Source organism: Nanorana parkeri, unplaced genomic scaffold (genome assembly GCF_000935625.1).
Source record: "Nanorana parkeri isolate BGI_ZX_2015 unplaced genomic scaffold, ASM93562v1 scaffold476, whole genome shotgun sequence".
In the NCBI taxonomy this organism is placed as follows: Eukaryota; Metazoa; Chordata; class Amphibia; order Anura; family Dicroglossidae; genus Nanorana; species Nanorana parkeri.
The window spans coordinates 569865-591896 of NW_017306744.1; the positions used below are offsets into that span (position 1 = coordinate 569865).

General features: G+C 44.1%; 3 protein-coding genes across 4 annotated transcripts in view; 1 reads left to right on the forward strand and 2 right to left on the reverse strand.

The window, feature by feature from the left end:
* Window positions 1-382, reverse strand: part of PPP6R2 (protein phosphatase 6 regulatory subunit 2) — a 64975-nt gene extending 64593 nt beyond the window's left edge. The window contains exon 1 of one of the 2 annotated variants that reach the window (XM_018560755.1): window positions 216-382. The gene's annotated coding sequence lies outside the window, so the exon portion shown is untranslated. Of the gene's footprint in view, window positions 1-154 lie in introns of both variants that reach the window. The other variant, XM_018560754.1, reaches the window with a different exon arrangement.
* Window positions 383-680: 298 nt separating this feature from the next.
* GCC1 (GRIP and coiled-coil domain containing 1) lies at window positions 681-7992 on the forward strand. Its single transcript, XM_018560728.1, has 4 exons — window positions 681-841; window positions 2785-3283; window positions 5466-5988; window positions 6716-7992. Exons 2-4 carry the CDS (start codon window positions 2805-2807, stop codon window positions 7826-7828), a joined length of 2115 nt encoding a protein of 704 aa, XP_018416230.1. The 5' UTR covers window positions 681-841; window positions 2785-2804; the 3' UTR covers window positions 7829-7992.
* Window positions 7993-14653: 6661 nt separating this feature from the next.
* Window positions 14654-22032, reverse strand: part of DENND6B (DENN domain containing 6B) — a 48670-nt gene continuing 41291 nt past the window's right edge. The window contains exons 19-20 of the mRNA XM_018560729.1: window positions 16149-16223; window positions 14654-14919 (exon numbers count right to left, since the gene is read on the reverse strand). Coding sequence (XP_018416231.1) covers window positions 14797-14919; window positions 16149-16223 — 198 coding nt within the window. The 3' untranslated portion in view covers window positions 14654-14796. The remainder of the gene's footprint in view (window positions 14920-16148; window positions 16224-22032) is intronic.

Sequence of the window (22032 nt, forward strand, 5' to 3'; positions counted from 1 at the left end):
TGGCACATCGCGCCGATCATAACACACAACACCGAGAAGCAGCAGGCACCACACAATACTGGAGCCTATTCTCCTTCGGATAAAGGAGTCACACCATCCCCGACACACTCCACACACACTAGTACAAGGGAAGGGTAGCCATGAAAACACATACGGCCAATGGTGGGAAAGCGCTGGAACTTTGTCCCCGGTACTCAGGCTCCGAGTCTCCTCACCGCCACGGCTGTCTCATCCAGATCCGCGTTTAGCGCTCAGGGCCGGTATAGCCCGGCTGTGCAGAGTACGGCGCCCGATCTGTACCCCTCGCTCTGTCCACACTCTCCGTTCTACTGTCACGGGCCGAGATCGCCTCAGTCACCGGCCGCAAGATGGCGGACACAGGAGGAGGGGCCACATGACGGGGGCGGGCAAGCTGACGGGAGGGCTCGCTACCGACTTAGCAGGCACTGTACGGCTGCGAGTTACTCGGCGTTCCGTACAAAAGCTGCTGAAAGCAATTCTTAGTCAGGCTAACCCCAGCGCCGAGCCTCCTCAAGGACGCGCCCCCGGTGCTCCACTTACCACTGCGCATGCGCGGCTCTCGAGCCCTAGAAGTTCGCTCAACATTCTCTGCGAATCAAAAAGCAATTATTTTCTCGTATGTTGGAAACCTTTCGTAGTCAAGATCGCACGGGGCTGATTGCCGGAAGTCATGTGTCCGCCATGTTTGTACACCCGTCATTTGCTAGCCGGAAATGTTCCGTTCCGGACCTAGACCCGGATAGAGACGGGTGACCTGCCGTGCAGCAGACACGTCAGTGGCACCTCCCGGGTGCTTAGAATCTTATGGAGGGCCTGGGAGGTAAGTGGCAGCGAGAAGTCGTATTGTGTGTAGATTTGTGTCGGGGGAGGCTGTAGTCATTGCGGAGACCAGCACAGGCCCATACATCACTCCACCACTGAACCTACAGCTATAGACAGCTCATACCTCCCACTGACACAAACCGTACCGATCCCAAACTGAGAGATCCACGTATTTGTGGCATTTTTAGAAGTAACACTTTGCTGAACTCCCAGGCAAACCGCTAAATGTAAAGATTAAAGCCCAACTCTGGGGTGTCTACAAAAATGACACTTGCAGTACCCTCCTCTGCTCTATAAGGGTTAAATGCTTGTTAAGTCAAAGGATAGAAGAATGCAATGTAATAGTTACCTCATCCCTGTTCCGGCAGGCTTTGGCGCTCTCTTCTCAGCCTATTCCCTGCTCCTGCAGGCTTTGGCGCTCTCTTCTCACCCTTTTTCCCTGCTCCGGCAGTCTTTGGCGCTCTCCCCTTACCCTGCTCCGGCAGGCTTTGGCGCCCTCCCCTTACCCTGCTCCGGCAGGCTTTGGCGCTCTCCCCTTACCCTGCTTTGGCGCTCTCCCCTTACCCTGCTCCGGCAGGCTTTGGCGCTCTCCTCTCACCCTACTCCCTGCTTCGGCAGGCTTTGGCGCTCTCCTCTCACCCTGCTCCGGCAGGCTTTGGCACTCTCCTCTCACCCTACTCCCTGCTCCGGCAAGCTTTGGCGCTCTCTTCTCACCCTACTCCGGCCGGCTTTGGCACTCTCTTCTCACCCTACTCCGGCAGGCTTTGGCACTCTCTTCTCACCCTACTCCGGCAGGCTTTGGCACTCTCTTCTCACCCTACTCCGGCAGGCTTTGGCGCTCCCTTCTCACCCTACTCCCTGCTCCGGCAGGCTTTGGCGCTCTCTTCTCACCCTACTCCGGCAGGCTTTGGCGCTCTCTTCTCACCCTACTCCGGCAGGCTTTGGCGCTCTCTTCTCACGCTGCTCCGGCAGGCTTTGCCGCTCTCTTCTCACCCTGCTCCGGCAGGCTTTGCCGCTCTCTTCTCAGCCTACTCCGGCAGGCTTTGCCGCTCTCTTCTCACCCTACTCCGGCAGGCTTTGGCGCTCTCTTCTCACCCTACTCCGGCAGGCTTTGGCGCTCTCTTCTCACCCTACTCCGGCAGGCTTTGGCGCTCTCTTCTCACCCTACTCCGGCAGGCTTTGGCGCTCTCTTCTCACCCTACTCCGACAGGCTTTGGCGCTCTCTCCTCACCCTACTCCCTGCTCCGGCAGGCTTTGGCGCTCTCCTATCTCCCTGCTCCGGCAGGCTTTGGCGCTCCCTTCTCACCCTATTCCCTGCTCTGGCAGGCTTTGGCGCTCCCTTCTCACCCTATTCCCTGCTCCGGCAGGCTTTGGCACTCCCTTCTCACCCTATTCCCTGCTCCGGCAGGCTTTGGCGCTCTCTTCTCGCATAACTTTTCAGAGGTGATGTGTTTCCGTTGCCAGTAGCAACCAGTCAGCTTACAACTATCATTTGGACAGGCCAGGTATGATTATGAAACAAGGAGCCTGATTTCTATGCATAATAAGATCCATTCTCCATTAGAACACTTTGGATGGACAAGGACGTTTTATGCTTTTCTTGGCTTGATGACCTAACTAATGGCACTGATTCACAGCATGGGAGCCGAGACTAACTAGTATAGGTCGCACTTTTAGAGTACAATTTTGCAGATGCATGGTAATATTTATCATGTTTTTGAATGTTTTATGCATATATTATTTATGTGATTAATGGACTATCTAAGCCGGTGCTTTTTTTTTTCTTCTTGTAATTATCTTCCTTATTGCTATTAACTGTCTTTCCCGTCATCACATTTGTTTTCTCATGCTTTACCACTTTCAGTTCCCTATAACTGCATATCTCCTAAGCAAATGTACACATGTTTTCATTTATCCTCTTATTGTTGCCTTTGTATTTAGGGTGATGGACTAAATGTGCCATGGAGAAACTGGGCATGAATTTTGGAGGTGGCCCAAGTAAAAAAGAATTGCAGGAGTTAGTGGAAACCCAGCGGAAGCAGTTGCTGCAGTACCAAGCTCGACTGAAGGATGTGGTGCGGGCGTACAAGAGTCTCTTGAAAGAGAAGGAAGCTTTGGAAGCCAGTCTTCATGTTTTGTCTACTTCACAGGAACCCAATGTACTGTCCTCTGATGTGGAAGAGCCACACGATGACCAGCACTCTATACACAGTGAAGACAGTTTGGATACAGCTGGAAGTTTACCAAGTGCTAGGGGGGGAGAGACCAGTGAGGATGAAAGACTGGAATCTGTGCAGCCTGTTGGTGGTATAGGTGCAGAAGAGGCAAGTGGTTCAGAGAGCGGGGTTAGCACAGCTAGTGGAGATGGTGGTTCTTCTACTCCTGCAGATACTGACAGAAGAATGGTGCAGCTTAAGAACCAGCTTTCCACTCTTACAAGGTTAGCATTTAACATTCATGTATGTTATTTGTTTCCAATTTTTCTGTATTATTATGGCAACAAAAAGGCCTTACTTTGCTTTATGTGATGTAAGAACCTTGGCGCAATCACCACTTTGCTAGGGGTCTCAGAACACACTGGCTTTTACACTCTGGAGTATGTACATAATCGCTATCCTTGCCTGCCAGAAGAGTTTGGTGCTTGTATTTTAAAATTCATTTGGCATCATTAAACAGAAGTGGTTTATTGTTTTTTGTTTACAACCAGGTATTACTGCAGTTGAAATGTGGAATTACAGTTCCCAGTAAAACTTGGGGATGAAGGAACAGTGACCCCTTGTCACTAGAAATATGGGTTCCTAATAGATCGATGGTTACACAAAGATGCAATTAACACCATAGCTCTATAAAGAACCACATGCAGCTTGCGTCTTTAATAGAGGTGCACTGACATTAACATTTCAAAACCGAAATAAAAAAAATTTCAGGTTGAAACCTGAGGCCCGGTTCCCACCTGGGCGTTTTTCCGCGCGTTCGTACTCGCGGAAAAACGCTCAAACAGGGAAATTCCATTATTTTCAATGTGCATGGTTCCCATCTGGGCATTTTTCCACGAGTAAGAACGCGCGGGAAACCGCCATACGCCCAAAGAAGTACATGTACTTCTTTGGGGCGTTTTGGTCGGGTGTTTCCATTGGGATACAGCCAAGTAGCCCTCGGAAACGCGCGTTTGTCGTGTGTTTTTTTTATCGCCAATCGCGGTAAAGACGCGAAACGCGCATATTCAATATGCCTAGGTGTGAACCCAGCCTAAAGGTTTTTTTTTTGGGGGGGGGGGAGTTCTAACCTTTGCACATTTTTTTGAAAAGTTTTTATAAACTTTTTTACTTTTCTGCTTTATTAAATATTTATTTTTATTTTTTTAACTTTACTGTTGGGGGCTCTGGAGAAATACTGGAAATATCTAAACGGACCCCTGATATTACCCTTTTAAATTAGAAAAAGGGATTGAGAACACAGAGTCCTCAATCTCTTTTTCTGCAGCCCCTGTTATCAATGAACAATGAACTCTATACTGAGTGTTCCTGTCCATTCATAACATGAGGACAGAGTATGTTTACTATAACCACAATCATGAATGAACAGGAGGTGATTGTAGATCACTTTCCATTCATTCATAATTGTGGACACCGTAAACATACTCCGGGGAATTTATCAAAATCTGGAGCAGTTGCCCAGGGCAACCAATCAGCTTATCTCTTCAGTTTCTTCAGTTAAGATTTGAAAATGAAAGAGAAGCTGATTGGTTGGCGTACACAGCTGCTCCAGATTTTGTCTGCGCCAGTTTTGATAAATTCCCTTCACTGTGTCTTCAATTATTTACAAAACACTCAGTGTTCACTAATCACTGAGTGCTTGTACTGCTCTCCATTCTGACACGCTGTCACAGAAGACTGAGCAAGCGGTGAGGGGAGGAGAGCTTGATCGCCTCTGACAGCTGACTCCTTCCCCTCCCCGGCCCCCTATGACAGCCGTCCCCGCCCTCTCACACTGCCGCTCTCCTGATCTGTCACAGGAGGCTGAGCAGTGCAGGAGGAGAGCTCAGCCTCTTGTGACAGATCAGGAGAGCAACGGTGTGGAGGCAAAGATAGCTGTCAGCTGTCCCACACTGCCGTACTCCTAGTCTGTCACAGCACTCTCCTCCCTTGCTCGGCCTCCTGTGACAGTTTCTCTCCCCCGCTGGTACACAGAGCGGGGAAGAGAGAAACCAGGGATCCACCGCTATTTCAACCAAAAGATGGCACTTTTGGCATTTTGACAAAAGTGCCATTTTCGGCCAATATGTTTCAGCGGCTGAAATTTCGGTGCATCCCTGGTCTTTAATGAATGTTTTACCTTTTTTCTTTACAGTGGTTTCAGCATGCATTTTGCTGCCTTTTTTAAGATGTCAAATGCTGCAAAACAAGAAAAGCACGATAGAATGCTGTAATGAGAACCCAGCCTAAAGGTCTTTTGGCAACAATGCTTTTACTCCCATTCAGCAGCTCTATCAATGAAAACTGCTTAAACTAAAATTAATTAATGATACTATTTATTTTTGCAAAGATCTTGTTTGCTCATTTTTTTTTCTGGCATACGGGGTCAACTTGTTTATTATTCAAACCTGTATCTTCTATCTTCAGTGCCTTGGCCACAGTTACACAAGAGAAATCTCGGATGGAGGCTTCCTACCAAGCAGACAAACGAAAAGCAAAGCAGGAGATGGAAGAAACCGTTCAGAGAATGCAACAAGAGCGTGATGGCTTGCGGGAAGAGATTCAGGGATTTCAAGCTCAGCTGGCTGAGACCAAGACCAGGCTCATAAGTCAGCAGCATGACCGTGCTCAAGAGCAGGCAGACCATTCAGTAATGCTGAAAGAGCTACAGCGACTCGTGCAGGGAGAGCGAGACCAAAGGCAGGGAGTAGAACTCCAATTAGTGGAGGCACGGCAAGAGTTGTCTGGAAGATCAGAGCTTGCAATCAGAGCAGAGGCAGCAGAAGACCAAAGCAAAAGGCTACGTAAGGACATTGAAGATTTGAGAAGGCAACTGCAGGAGGCAAAAAGACAGAAAGCTGAACCTAACCCTGCAGTACAGGAGCTGCAGAAAGCGTTGTCTGCTGTGAAGAAAGAAATGGAGGCTCTGCTGCAAGAGGAAAGGCAAAAGGTAACCTTTCAGAGATCAAATGTCATTAATGGTTATTAACTTACACAGTCACATAAATATATGTCCTACACAAGCGTACAGCCTTTATTGGTGACTTGTAATATTTTCACATTACAGAATTCTATTTATATACTGATATGCTTAATATAATCGTCTACAGCCTGTACACTACACTTGAAACATAGAGCAGATCTCTACCAGGGGTAAGAGTGTATTGGGTATTGCAAAACGTTGGAACATTTGTTCATACCACATCCTTATCCAACTCATAGACTAGGATATGGTGTGGTTATATGCCATACCATGATTACAAAAATACATGTAATCAAGAATAACGAGCAACCCCCCTCCCCCTGGTTTTTCAGAGCAGAGGGGATGCTACTCAACACAGTACAGTACAAGATTCGGAAGATTGCGGTCAGCACTGTAGTAGCTGCAGCTACTACAGTGTTTTACAGGATCCCCAGCGGGGGATCAGGTATGTCATATGCATACTTACATTGGTCCAGCTTGGCCCAATGTAAGTATGTAAAATTAAACCTGGAGATCAGCTTTATTTTAAATCTTTTTTTTTTTTTTCCAATTTTTGCAAAATAAAAGCACATTCCATGCTTTTAGCATACCTTCCTGTATTTGGTCTTTGCTATGCCATTTCATATTTGTAGTATGTTCTGAGTTGTATAAATTTTACTTACATAGCTTTCTCACGCTTTACTCCTGGTTGCAGCGGCAGGTGGAGGAGCAACACAACGTGCAGAGATTCCTGCAAGAAGAAGAAAGAATACGCTCCTTGGAATCTCAGGTGTCCGAGCTCTCTGAGCTTTTGGGAGCAGCAGAAACATCCAAACAGAGGGACCAAATCACTATCCGCAAACTACGAGACCGCGTCATTCAGCTGGAAACAGAAAATAAAACAATCGGTATGGCTGCTTCACTGCAAACCCCTGCTGAATCTCATCTCATGAAAACTCCCATAGCAGAGGACAATAATGATGGCCAAGAGCCCCATGGATCTGTTCTGTTTTACCAACAAGAACTCCAGCAGTTAAGAGAGGAGTTTGAGCGCTACAAAGCTCGGGCTCAGGGAGTGCTGAGGACTAAAGGGGCACGGGAAGGAGAACTGGAAGCTGGAAAACAAAAAATGGCGGAGTTAAAAGAAAAATATGTCTCTCTAAGAATGGCGGCTGAGGAGGCAGAAAACAAGCACAAACTGGAGATGGAAGCTGTCCGCAAGGAGCTCATACTGTTGGCTCAGGCACACAGACAGGAACTAGAGCATGTACGGAAAGAAAGCAGAGAGAATATGGTACGAATGGAAGAGGAACTAAGACAGCACAGGGAGAGGGTGTTAGCAGTGCTAACAGAGAAAGAGCAGGAACTGGAGAAACTGAGAGAAGCCAAGATTCCAAACGGCATACCCCCACTATCGCCAGATCCTTTAGATAATGGTTTAGAACTCCCAATCAGCAATTCCTCTGCTTTTCTTGTTTATGTAGAACAGCTGTCCCGTAAAGAAGCTGAGATTGGAAACCTGAGGCGGAGGAAGCATGAGCTGGAAGCCGAAATTCAAAGTTTGCATGAACGGTTAGCAGAGAAAAGCGAGGATATGCAAAATTTGCGTGAACAGATTGAAAAGGCTCTACGAGACAGAAGCAGAGAAGGGGCGAACATGGAGTATCTGAAAAATGTGTTGCTGGGTTTCTTGACAATGTCTGATCCCCGAGGTAGACAACACACCTTAAGTGCGCTTCTGACGGTCCTACACTTCTCCCCGGAGGAGCGAAATGCAGCTCTGCGGGCCCAAGATGGCAGTAGGTGGTGGGTAGGAGGAAAGAGGTGATTTTACATTTCAGGCTTTGACCAATACAGGCAAACATTAGTGGAAAAATAGGACTTCTTGCTTTATGGACATACTATTGCACAATTTTTTAAACTGCATTTATGGTGTTATGTAATCCAGGGACCAGTTACACGTACTGACGATAGGAGATGCTGGGTACATCCTGGTTAAGGCTTTATCTACACTTAGGGGTGTCTTTATAAACCATTCACAGCCAGTTGCCCTGCCAAATTTCATTTACATTCGGTCTGAGCCAATGTAGGCAAAACACGAACGTTATTAGTATATTTACTTTTCAGATAGCATGTATTTTTAGGAAAATACCACATTATGGCCACTAGATGGAGCGGAGGTGCATAGGAAATAAGTTTTTATCTCCCAAGCTCCTGTGTGCCATCTAGTGGCCATAATGTGGTATTTTATTGACATTACATTTGACTTGAAAAGAAAACATACTAAAAACATTTTCGTTTTTTTTGCCTCCATTCATACAGAACGGATGTACATGCAACTTTGCAGGGCACTTGGCTCTGCAAATTGTTTATAAATATACTCCTCATATTTCTTTGAACACAACATTAGTTGGTTATTTGAATGGTGTTATATTGATTTGCACGGCACGTCAAAACAGTTGGACAAACACAGGCTAGTTGCACTTTTTAGTGCAGCTACATTTAGGGTCACCATACATGTTACAATTAGATTTTCCAAAACTATGTAATATGAGGACGGACCTACCTAAACTATCCAGTCCGTCTAATCCAAATTGGCAGGCCCATGCACTACATATCTATTGGTACATCTAAAGGAGATTTTACAAATCGGATAGTAATGTGTGTGGCGAGCTTTAGTGGTCCTGATGTCCTCTCCCAACCTACATACTTACCTGTCCCCTCCTGCCAAGATGTTGTTGTGCGACCTGCATATTGCAACCTTTTCTTTATAATCCGCAATGTCAGGTACTGCGCCTTCTGGCCATGCACACCAAAATCTCCATTGACGATAGGAGAAAGTCTGTACTGCAGCAAAGAGATAGCCAGAGCAGGAACAAGTATGTGGCTCACTGCCAGAAACGTTGAGCAGTCCTGAAACTGTTGACCATTGGGAAGCAGCCGGATGCCTTGTTTTATTTGTAAGTTGGAAAAAAAAATGTAATTGCTTACTATAGGCAACGGCCCCCGCTTCCTTGAGCTTTTACAAATTAGAAAGATAAATTCAATTCTACACATACACCAAATTTACTGCTACCAGTCGTCATGTTCTTGAGACTAATCAGTAGAAGCACAAGTGTACGATCTAATATGAACATAGCTACTATTAAAAGCTGTGAGAAACATGAGCCATTAGTTGTACCCGGGAGAAGTTTGGGAAACTCAGCTGTATATCATTGCAGAAAAAAAATCTAAATGCAACACATTGAGGGGTTAAGAAATGAAATGTGGAAATACATCAGTATTAGATTCCGCACAATATTGTAGCAGAAGCGGAAAGTAAGATTTTCCGAACACTTCCAGAAGGCCTTGATGGCATAAGGAGTTCTATGATTTGTGCATACTAAGGCATTGTCTTGGTTTAGCTGCTCATACGCAGATGATGTAATAATTAGCTGTCATTTGGCCAGTTTGCAGAAAAGATGAATTTCGTACATTACCAGTGTAAGAAAAATGAATCCCACAGATTGTATCACATCTGTTCCCCATTATTGTTTTGGTTGCAGAGAAAAGCATGGTGCTTGGATCCCCAGGAGCGTGCACGTGTACATTCGTTTTGGGGGAACAAAAATATTTAAACAGTGAAAAATTTCTAACGTCTGTCATGCATGGGTGGTTTTAGTTTCTCATTTATATACTGAATTACAATATATGAAACACTACTATGGTCCTATTTATGAAGCAGCGACATTCTGCAAATATTCACTGCAGGTGAATCTTCCTGATGCATGTGTTTTTATATTACAGGGAATTGTTAAAAGAGAAGTAACGCCAAACCCTTCTTTGGCTGTACTTTTATTTTGGCTCACAGGAGTAGTTTTACTAATGTACTTCGGTGACCTATGGTCAGCCTAGTGCCAGCTATGAGCTGATAAGGATCCTGTTGATATTGTCAGCATCCATCCCAACTGCCTAATTGATAGCTGAGAGCCCAAGCCAGCTGCGCCCTCCCTGGCCTGTAGCTTCAGCCAGCACTGGAGGAGGAGGAGAGAGTGGAAGCCTTAGGACCAGTGTGGGCCAGCTGCAGTGTCCCACGCCAGCTCTAAGCATCAGGGAGAGTATGTCTTCTTCCCACTCTTCTCCTTTTAACTACCTGTGACATTTTTGTAAATGTCATTTTCTGCTTTATAAATATGTCCCGAAATTTTAACAAAAAAAAGTCAATCTGCTTAGCATTGTTTGTAAATACAATAAAGGATTTGATTTTTAGGGATGACATATTGTTTGTATTTTTGTAAACACCAAGACTTTAAAGGCAGGATTAATATTAAAACATACACCTCTCAGCCATAACAATATGACCACCTACTATTGAGTAGTCCCCCTTTGCTGCCAAAACAGCCCTGACCCATGGAGACATGGACTCCACTAGACCTCTGAAGGTATGCTGTGGTATCTGGCACCAAGCTGTCAGTAGCAGATCCTTTAAGTCCTGTAAGTTGTGGGGTGGAGCCTCCATGGATAGGATTTGTTTTTCCAGCACATCCCACAGATGCTAGATTGGAGTGAGATCTGGAGAATTTGGAGGAAGTCAACACCTTCAACCCCTGACCACTGCGGACCAGGAACATCCCACAAGAGCTGCAGTTTTGGAGTTGCTCTGACCCACTTGTCTAGCCATCACACTTTGGTCCTTGTCAAAGTCACTCAAATCCTTAGGCTTGCCCATTGTTTCTGCTTCCAAACACATCAACTTCAGGAACAAAATGTTCACTTGCTGCCTAATAGAGCCCACCCACTTCCAGGTGCCATTGTAACAAGATAATTAACGTTATTCACTTAACATAATGTTATGGCTGATTGGTGTATACAGTAGGGGAGAGGGGTATATTATTAATAATAAAAGGTAAACAAAATGGAAACATGGACTATATCACATTTGGGCTCCTCTGACTGGAGCATCATGTTTTATTTCATAGGAACCGCACAATTTAGGAATTCTCACATGCATAGCAATATACATAATTTACACAACACAGGAACACAAAATCATCCCATTACTGCTGCAGCAAGATTAAAAGAGACATCATTTAGGATAATTACAAAACTGACTCGCCTTCTGAGGGATATGTTTTTATCAGTTCAAAAGTTGTTTAAGCCTTCAATATTCATTCAAGTGGAACTATAGTCCAATACAACATTCAAACGATAGCCCAAAGTCCAGTGCTATGAAATCCAATCATATTGCACTTACTGCTTACAGCAGATTTCCATTGCTACTTTTAAAATGAAATACGCTTTTTGTTGGTGCTGACTTTGTGTGCAGCATCATCTTTGATTTTCCAGCTTGCTCTTCCTTCTGGAGTTTTATCCCCCCATAGTGCTATGTCTCATGCCAATCCACCGTTACAGTAGAAGACCTAAATGGTATGTGATTTACATTGGTCAGGATGGAGAAAAATGTCATATCGCTGTGTGAGGTTTGGTGATACAGTGGGTGCTAGCTCCGGGCTACCACTACTGAAACTAAAAGTAAAATAGAGTAAATGATGTGATTGGTCCTGTGGGAGGTAAACCTTCCTATCACCGCCATTACAAGAGCAGTGGCTGCTGCCCCCGGGGAATAAGTGACGTCACAATCACATTCCAGCATCACTAGTAAGCCAAGAACACTTCTTGCACTGTGCATTTGCATTACACTTTTACAAAAACATGCCATTTAAAATATGTGGAAGGTTTTACAGCAACTTTGAACCATTTATATATGAGGTGAACTGTCCCGTGGGAGGAACTTGTATAGCAGCCTACAGTTCGCTTTAAAATAGAGCTATGGTCAAACTATGAAATCACATATATGATGTAGACTGGCCATACCCATAATAAGACTGGGTTCTCTGTTTTTCTAAATACCACGTGGAACATTTCATAAATACCTGTTGATTCTGCCAACCATTGGTTAGGAACTTCTTTGTCGGGTGACAACATTCTTCCTTCTGCAGTGAAATCACTGCAGCATTGTCACCTTTGCTGCTGTTATACCTGCTTAGATCCTACACCTAGTTCTGCCTACAGACTTCTAGATTGACAGCACATTGCTTTATCTGCAGGAGCTTAGGGAAATGGTGTAAAAGTCCTACTCAGTCTAGCAGGGTGCATAAGAAATCCAGCTTCCTAGCTGCATTTACCATTAAAAAAAGAAGAAGAGGTCATTTACATTTCTGTTAAGTCATTAAAAATGGCAAGTCGCATTAAGGAAAAAAAATAGAGGGTTTAGATCAGGGGTGCCCATTAGGTAGATCGTGATCTACCAGTAGCTCACAAAGCTGATGCTGGTAGATCACGATTGTAAGTCAGCTCACTATCCCGAGAACCCACCTATAGTCTGTTTAGCTCAACCAGTCTGCTGCGTCTGACACATGAAGGCAGAGGCCGACAGCATGAGAGCAGCAACTTTAGGATGGGGGGCTGAGCACGAAAGGAGAAGTACGAGGTCTAGCTTCCCAGTGTTCTGTAATATTGTAGAGCAGCGACTTTAGAGAAAGCAAGGAGAGACAGCCAGGAGAGAGAGCAAGGAGAGACAGCCAGGAGAGAGAGCAAGAAGAGAGCCAGGAAAGAGCAAGGAGAGACAGCCAGGAGAAAGAGCAAGGAGAGACAGCCAAGAAAGAGAGCAAGGAGAGACAGCCAAGAAAGAGAGCAAGGAGAGACAGCCAAGAAAGAGAGCAAGGAGAGACAGCCAGGAAAGAGAGCAAGAAGTGACAGCCAGGAGAGCGAGAGAGGTTTTTTTCATTGGTAGATCTCATGTAGCTAGTCATTTGAAAAGTAGATCTTAAAACACAAAAAATTGTGGCCACCCCTGGTTTAGATGGACTTTAAAATAATATCTGGTGATCCCGCCATGACAGTCTTTGTTCAGGCACTTTGTGTCCCCCCAGTTGTGCTCTTGCTTTGTCACCCTGCACATAAGATAACAATTCGAATGTATTCCATACAGCTAGGTGAAGCAATGAAACAAATAGATAGCGCCATCACCATCCAGTTCACTCAAAAACACGTCAAGTGCATCTCTTTGACACATGCAGAATGTGACATCGCAGAACTGCATGAGGACTCCATCAGGCACTAGATAGAAGGCCCTGGAGCAAATTACAAGTGATCCAGTAATGGTCTACATCTAATTAAAGGTAAATCTTTCACACGCCTGAACAATTTAAACTGAGCATATGATGAAACAATGCATCAGCACAGGTCACTATCAGTGGAAATGTTGATCAGAATAGTCAGATTCCAATATATAGGCAGCTGAAGCTACAGTATATGCAAACCTGATTTTTTTCCTGCTAAAGTCAAGCTTGGCTCTACCCCTTAAAGCTTCTGTATTGGGCAAGAAGGCCACACACCACATTATAGGAACAGTATGGTCTACCGATCATTTTGACATGTAGGTGTCACAATGAAGGTAATCTTAATGCATTTTTGAACATATGCGCAGTCTGAACTGACACTTTTTATTTGAGAGATAAACATTTGTGCATTTTGGAGACAGACTTGTTACACCAAACCCCAATATACAATTTAATAGGCCTTCCGAGTAATTTTATGTTTCGGAAACAACTTAACTGCATCTGATACAGAAATCGACTTGTGCTTGAGTTTTATGTTTACATTTATTTTAACAATTGGGATTTAGGCATCTGTAGCCAATGCGTTTTAGGGGTCATGCACATGGGCAGCAGCCATGTTAAGAAATAATACACAGTGCTAACACGTGTTATTGGACAAGCACCTTAATACCTAGTACGTCAGAATTTGAGAGGTGCTGGAATGGCCCCTATTTTCTTACCACCGTGATGAATGTAGTCTCTGATGGACACACAGCATCCGTCAGAGCTTCCAACCTGCTATCAGCAGACACCAAATGCACACAGATTCTTCACTGTATCTACTGAGGCATGCTGCGGCTGTGACCCCCACTGTGCAGGTATTACAGTTTGCATTCACCACAAAAGAAAAAAAAAGTGTCTTGTACCAGTTAAATCTGTTTCTGGGATCCAGTACCAGTGTACCAGGGGTCACACCACATCTTTGTCAATGCAGTTTGATGTCCATCTGCATGAGTCCTTAAACGAATGTCTGAAAATGTCATCACAACAAATGTGGAGTATGTCGTTTTATTACATTTCATTTAAATCATACATATAAATATAGTGGCATATATGAAATTATGCCACGTGCACAAAGTAACACCGAGTATAAAACATAGTTCCACCCACTTTAAAACCTGCTCCAACATAGGTCTTAGACCTTGTTTAACTGAAGGGGACAGATGTTCTTAACCCTTTCAGGGGCTCTAACAAGAGTGAACCATTTTCCAGCAAATCGCACAAAGCTCTGTTGTGACATAAGCAATATATTACCAATATTGAAGAAAAACTGAAAAAAGCAGACATCTGTTTAGAGGCTATACAGTATTTTTCATCACAACTTCAAAGGTTGCTATACCGGAACACCCAATAAACTAGCTTTGTATGGGCCCATTTTTTTTTGGTGCTTGTTCCTTCAGTGATAATGTAGGATCCCAGTATATCAGACTGGCATTTCCAAGTTTTCGCCCTTGTAAATAGAGAAGATGGATCTTCCAGTATTGCTTGAGACTCCTAATGTGTGTATTTTTTTGCAGGTTTCTCCTAAATAAGGGGGTTTCTCTGTTTTTTTCTTATCAGCCCTCAACAAAGTTTTAATGATTATAATGATTCAAGATGTTATACATATATAATGCAATATGCTCTACAGATCTTTTGGGAATACTACTGAAATTGTTTACTGAGGATGCAAGATGCTCTGCAGATCTTCAGGAAGTGAGTGGATTACTTCATCAATGTGAAGTTTCAGCTTGGTCAGAGAAGCAGAGCTGACAGGAAGGTGTTGTCTGTGAGCCCTGAGCTGCAAAGGGGTACATAAAGAAATGAATCAGAACATGTAGTAGACTACTTACAGCATCAGTGTTTACATCTACATTTAGTTCAAAATACAGATTTTTTTAAGCCTTAAATTTGCAGACATTAAAGCAGAAGTTCAAGCAAATATACAGTATGTGCCAAATGATTTGTAATGTAGTGCAACCATTATTGTGATTTACAGACCTTTGCCATACAGCAAAGCCAGACTGGTAACAACCCTGTTGTCTGGTGTGGCTCTGCAACTATCAATTTAACCTATCTTTAGAAATGACTAATTTGCAACATCAATGGAGAGCAGTCCAATGGAGAGTACCACCGCACTCCTGACAGAGAAGCCACATATGCTGCAGGGGGCTGCTGAAGTGGATGCAGATGGCACCGCCAAGTACTCAAAAAGAATGAATAAAAGGATTTCATATTGAAGAAAACTTGGAGTGCTGGTAACCATTTATTCTGTTCTATCAATGGAGAGCAGGCACCGTCTGGAGTCCGCACAAATTTTTAAAGGAGAACTATGTCAGTCACGCAGCTGACAGGCAGAGCCAGCTGTCAGTCAGCTGCATGACTGACAGCTGGCTCTGCCTATCTAGAGGCAGAGTTAACTGTACATGGAAAAAGTCAATATTCTGGATGCATTCTAGAAGACATTGGAAGGTACTTGTAGGCATCAGGAGGTGCTTGCTTTTTGTTAACGTTGTTGTTTTCGATAGGTGCCTTGAAGGTTTAAGTCCCACATGTAAAACATCTAACTCCAAATGGCCAATTTAGCCTTTATGTGAAAAACTAGAACAGGGCTGGGCAAACTCCGGCCCTCCAGCTGTTGTGGAACTACAAATCCCATGAGGCATTGCAAGTCTCTGACAGCCACAGGTATGACTCCAAGAGGCAGGTGCATGATTGGATTTGTAGTTTCACCACAGCTGGGGGGCTGGAGTTCACCTACCCTTGAACTAAAATAAACCGTTCATTGATTTTGGCTAACAAAGAAATGTGTACTGGGTCATCAGAAAATATGTTATTTGAGATAAAGTTGGTACTGTGGAGAGCAATATTTTCCTGCATACAGCTAACTCCCTATTATCCCATTGAAGAACGGGGTAATAGCCAGCTGTGACTGTGCTTGTGTCTATCAGCCCTGTGAAGTACACTTGAACTGGCCCAACACAATTAAAGGGAACAACAGTGCTGATACAACGGATGTGTATACATTACCAATTTATCTCTGAGTTTCAACACCAGATCTACAATCTCCACTTCTGATTTGTTCTTGATCCATGCTCCAATGTTCTGCAACAAAAGCACAGCACGCATATGTCACTGGTATCTTACATAAGCGGGAGGTTAATTTCAACTACGTGATGGCATTGCAAGGTTTAGAATAAGCGCAAGGCAGCCATTAACATGCTTTAAAGGGTTATCAAAACCTCCGTTTTATTTGCATATATCTACTGCTAGCGAGCAGTAGATATATGCAAAAACTTTTTAAAAAACAAAAAAACACTTTAAAAAGGGGTTTAAAGTTACCTGAATCTTCGCCGCGTGCTACCGTACGAAAATCTGAAAAATCTCGAGCGGCTGCAAGGGATCTTGGGGCGGGCGCATGCGAAGTTCAGATTTTCGGCCGGGAGACGAGCAGAGACACAAGGTAAGTCTATGGACAGCGTGAATAGACACCGTGGGACAGGAAGTGCCAGCAAGCACAGAGGAGTCACCGCAGGATCGGAGACCCGCAGCAGTGCTGGAGAGACAGCTGATAACGACAGGAGAGAAGAAGAAAATCGGATTAAGAGACATCATTTAATGTAAGTCCTTACACTAACATTAGGGGGAGGGAAAACAAATTATACTTTAAAAAGGAGAACTATGAGGTAAGGGCTTTTCACTCACCTCATAGTTCTAGCCGACCTGTGACAATAAGACTGTCACAGGTCGGCTCAGTAGATCGGGAGGTGAGCGAACACATACCGGCGTTCTTCGCTCACCTCTCAATCCTGTCACAGCTCTCTGCCGTGACAGGGGAGTGGCTGGATTCCCCCCTCCCCGCTCCGATCCGCCAGCTCTGACTGGCGGAACGGATGGGGGAGGGGGCGGGTACAGCTGGCTCTGCCTCTAGATAGGCACAGTCAGCTGTCACTCACGCAGCTGGGCGGATCCAGACATAATTGTCGGAATCCGCTTCAGCTGCGGCGTCTCAGTATACCGTGAGCTGTAGCTTAGGGTGTGTCCTCCCGTTACCCTAAGGAGGACTATGGGGAAAAGCCTTAACCCCATAGTTCTCCTTTAATGTCACTTTAAAATATATCAGCTGCCTCCAGGCAAAAATGTAAATTAACCTCCCCCACTTCTGGTTTTCAGGCTCACCTGATGCAACTGAAAGCCCAGGGCCAGAAAAGGCGTGTCAGAATGGCTGCCAGGGAGCATGGAGGAGAGATCCGATGCCCACACTACTCCATACAGTGAACCCGGAAGTGCTCTGCTCTGAGAACTCCTGGGTTCACTGCCAAATAACAGTCGGTTGGCTTAGTGGTGGTGAGGGAAGTGGTTGTAGGCACCATGGTGAGTGGTGCTTCTGTGAGGAGCCGTTAACTACAACTCCAGAAGAAGCCGTCCCGGCAAGCAACAGAGGTCAGGCAGGGGGTTTGGTGGCGTGAACCGCCTGGATGGAGATTACAACGCCTGTGTAAACCACAGCAGAACCCCGAGGGATTTTGTGGGTAAGGAAGACAGCATGAGCTGACCGGGCCAGAAATTAAAAGGTCATATCCCATTGGAACACAGACTCACTGCTTGAGGGACCACTCGGGATGTGCTCCCTGCTTGGTGTGGCTGTTGTGGGTGGCACTGGTCTACATTTAAATGTTGATGCTACCTCACATACATAGTAGACACACAATGGGGGGAATTTATCAAAACTGGAGCAGCCAGAATCTGGAGCAATTGCCCATGGCAACTAAATCAGCATCTCTCTTCAGTTTGCTCAATTGAGCTTTGAAAATGAGAGATGGAAGCGGATTGGTTGCAATGCAAATCTGTTGCAGATTTTTGGCTGCTCCAGTTATGATAAATTCCCTCCAATGTTATTACCTTCCTGCCACTACCGAACCAGAAGATTCTTAATACATATAGAAAGCACATACTGCCTGCCATTTTAGGAAGCCCCCTCCTAAGTCCTCATAGTCCACATATGACATAACGAGCAGTACAGATTAAAATATTAAGGTCCTTTCATCACTATGAAGGTTCATTGCAGTGTGCTATTGCATACAAGTTGACGTGTGATGAATTAAGGCAGCCATTTCATCAAGAATGGGGTGCCAATGCATGGCAATAGGAAGGAAAAAAAGACCTGCATCTTTTTTTTTAATGCCACAATGCAAAGAACGTGTGTGGTAGTTCACTGCAGTATGAGTCTGCCGAAAAATGGTCTGGCTTCAAAAGAGTTAAAGAGACAAAACATGATTAAATGTACATGTTTTGGAGAAATTAACTGAATATGGTTGCTTTTTGCATGCCTAGTCATACAGGTGAAGTCTGTAATTACCATAACAGAAGATTATGTAAGCAGACAATTTTGGTTTTGTGCAGGACTGGCTTGATATTACATCTTTACTAATTTAATTCCTCTATGGGAGAATAGGAAGGGAAGACAGCCATGGCAATGGTATGGGCTTTACCGTTAAAAGGAGAACTATGAGGTGAGTGATTTTCACTCAACCTCATACTTCGAGGTGACGTGTGACAATGAAACTGTCACATGTCAGCTCAATAGATCGTGAAGTGAGCGAACACATACCGGCGCTCGCTCACTTCTCGATCATGTCCCTGCAGAGAGCAGTGACTCCCACTCACGGCTTCCTGCAGGGATTTCCCCCCCCCCCTCTCCGATCCTCCAGCGTTGACTTGCGAAACGGACAGGGTAGGGGGCGGGTACAGCTGGCTCTGCCTCTAGATAGGCAGAGCCAGCTGTCACTCACGCAGCTGGGTGGATCTCGACAGTATTTATTTATAACAGGTATTTTTATAGTGTGACATTTTACGTAGCACTTTACATAGTTGCACATTCACATCACTCCCTACCCTCAAGGAGGTTACAATCTAAAAAGGTAGTAATGTCGGGACCCGTCCCGGCTGCGGCTGTCTCAGTATAGCGCAAGCTGTAGCTCGCGGTATACTGAGCTTTGGGTCACGGGAGGACGCTAGCATATGTCCTCCCGTGACCCTTAGGCTGGGTTCACACCTAGGCGTATTACGCATGCACGTCTGTCGCGCGACCGTCACACTTTTTTTTTACCGCGATTCGCGGTAAAAAAATCGCGCGACCGTCGCGCGATTCCGAAGGCTACTTGGCTGTATCCCAATGGAAAACGCCCTCCAAAACGGCCCAAAGAAGTACATGTACTTGTTTGGGCGTCAGCCGTTTTGTAGCGCGTTCAGACGGGCGGAAATACGGAAAGGTGTGAACCATACCCATAGAAAACAATGGGATTTTTATGGTTGTACGTTTTGTAGAGCGTTCATAGAGCGTTGAACGCGCTACAAAACGGAAAAGGTGTGAACGGGGCCTTAGGAGAACTATTGGGAAAAACACTTACCCCATAGTTCTCCTTTAAACCCAGCTACAATATCAGGTGGTTATAATTTTCACTTCCATACAAGGAGATCTGAATGTACTTAAAATCTTTTTTCTTTGTTATTATTTACAGTTGTATTCTGTAGCTCAAGGCTGCTTTCATTTATCTCCTTGGATAATAGAATCCTTTCCCATAGCAAATGAGGTCTGCTTGGCCCAATCTACAAAGAGACTAATCTTCTCAGTTTATTATTTACTCATTATTTACTTGGGAAAGATTTAGCCAACTCCAATGTTAATATTAAAAAGACCAGAGTATTAAATATATATTGTGTCTCAAAAAGGAACACAAATGTTATCATGTTTTTTGGCTCCACTGAGCATATTGAAAACCTGTCAAACTACAGTTTAAATGTAGTTCAATTCAAATGTAGTTTCTGGTTGCTTGAGAGTTACTATTAAAAATAAGTCTAACTAATGCCATACCCCATACTATACCATACCATAAACTCTGTATTGATGTCATATTAATATTGAAATGCAGTAATCAAAAGCAAATTAAGACTAATAGACACATGATCATTTCCAGGATAATATGTGCTGCAGATCAGCAAAACAGTGAGTACACAAGAATTTTTTTTTTCTGGTTAGATGAGAGTTCTGGCTAGTTAAATACCAGATAACTGACAGTTTACTGTATTTAAAGCTAAATTGCAATTTTTTATAGATTGTCAGATTATTTCTGAGATTGTCTCACCTTATTAAATCATGATACAGCTTTGCCAACTTACCTGCAAATAAAGACACGCTGAGGATTCATTCTTATCTAATAATGAGAACCAGGAAACCAGAGAGCTGTTGTTTATAGGAAAGGGAAGCTTACTAAACTGTGGGCCCCTTCCTCTGTGCATCAGAAAGAGGACTGGGTCTCCTTAGCAAAGCTATTCTCTTTAATTGATACATTTATGGGTGTAGAAGAGCATCAAATATCGGGTACATAGTTGAATAAACCTACTAAATTTGATTATTTGGCTTGACAAGACTACCTTCATTCCAATTAAACAGTTATTCCCATCCTTAAAGTGACACTAAACTCAGGAGTTAAGTCTTAAAAATGCATTCAAGTACCTTAACTAGTAACAAAAATGTATATTATTTGTGTATCACTTGGCTGTAGATCCTCAAATCATCTCTGAATTGGTGCTGACACTGTCCTTCCTTCTGGATGGTGGCTACTTTGTTCCCCATGGTACCTGTGTGTGTTGTAAAGTAGCCACCACTCCAAGTTTGCTTCCGTGATAGACTATGAACCTGCCAGGGAAAACAAGGTTTTGGAAAGTGTCCTCTTTGGGATCCTTAAATACTGGCGCATCCTCTACAAAGCTTATTAAGATGGGACACTGCCAGATGAATTGCAGGAACAGTCCACTTAACAAAGGCTTCCTAAGGCCTTAACAGATATTAGGCCACAAAATATTTAGGAGGCATGAACAATTTTTCCAGACAGTGTACAGAATGTTTGGAAATGGCATGTGCAGGTGAAAAGTATTAGAAAATCTTAGGGCCTCTCAGGAATCCTAGGCTGGTAGCAGAACTAGTAGAAGCTACAGGCTTCTTACATTTTTAAGACTCTTTATCAGATCATCCAACGGCTCAGAGGGCATTAAGCCTGCAAGCAGACCAAATAAGGTGGTCTGAGTCAGCAATTAACGTCCTGACGAAGCTCCAGGAGGAGGGGCGAAACACGTCGACGGTTCAGTGTCTGTTCGGGTTACCTTGAACCACTGGGGAGCATGCAGCTATATCATCATGCCCCCTTAGATTACAAAATGATGGACTAAAAACTCCCCAACAACTGGACTTTTCATACGAAGGGGAAAACCCGGTCAGTACCCGCTAAATACCACTTGAACCACATTGTTTCATTTAAAAGGAAACTTGTTCCCGTGAAAGCCGAAGTCGGATACTTTGTGTTTCTAAGTACAACACTTGTGAGCCGGCTCCTCGATAATCAATCCCGGGTGATCGTAAGTTATATACTTAAGTTACATACGTAATCCTTTGAATAGAAACCGAGGATCCAGGACATAAGTTTGAATATACTGTTGGATATCCTGCCTATGAGCAGACTGGACAAATCAAATCTATTTTGCACATAAAATGATGGTGTATTAACACCGATCAATCACTCAGTGGCCTTTTTCTTATTCAGGATCTATCCGCACTTTATAGATGTGTTGAACATACAACGATATCAAAGGAATAAGGAAAGATAAAGAGATCTCTTCTGAACTATTCGTATGACCAATTATAGTTGATTAATTGGAAACCGGGATATAGTGACTGTCCTAGGGACTTGTTTGGAAATTGAACACAGGCAGTTCACAAATCAGTTCATACGATCCCTGTGTGCATACAACATCTACGAGAGATTGGCTATGAGCCTGTGGAGTTGTGATGTAGAGATACACACATGGAAGTGAACTGTTTTCCATATGTTTGATGGGCAGATTCATTCTTAGAGAT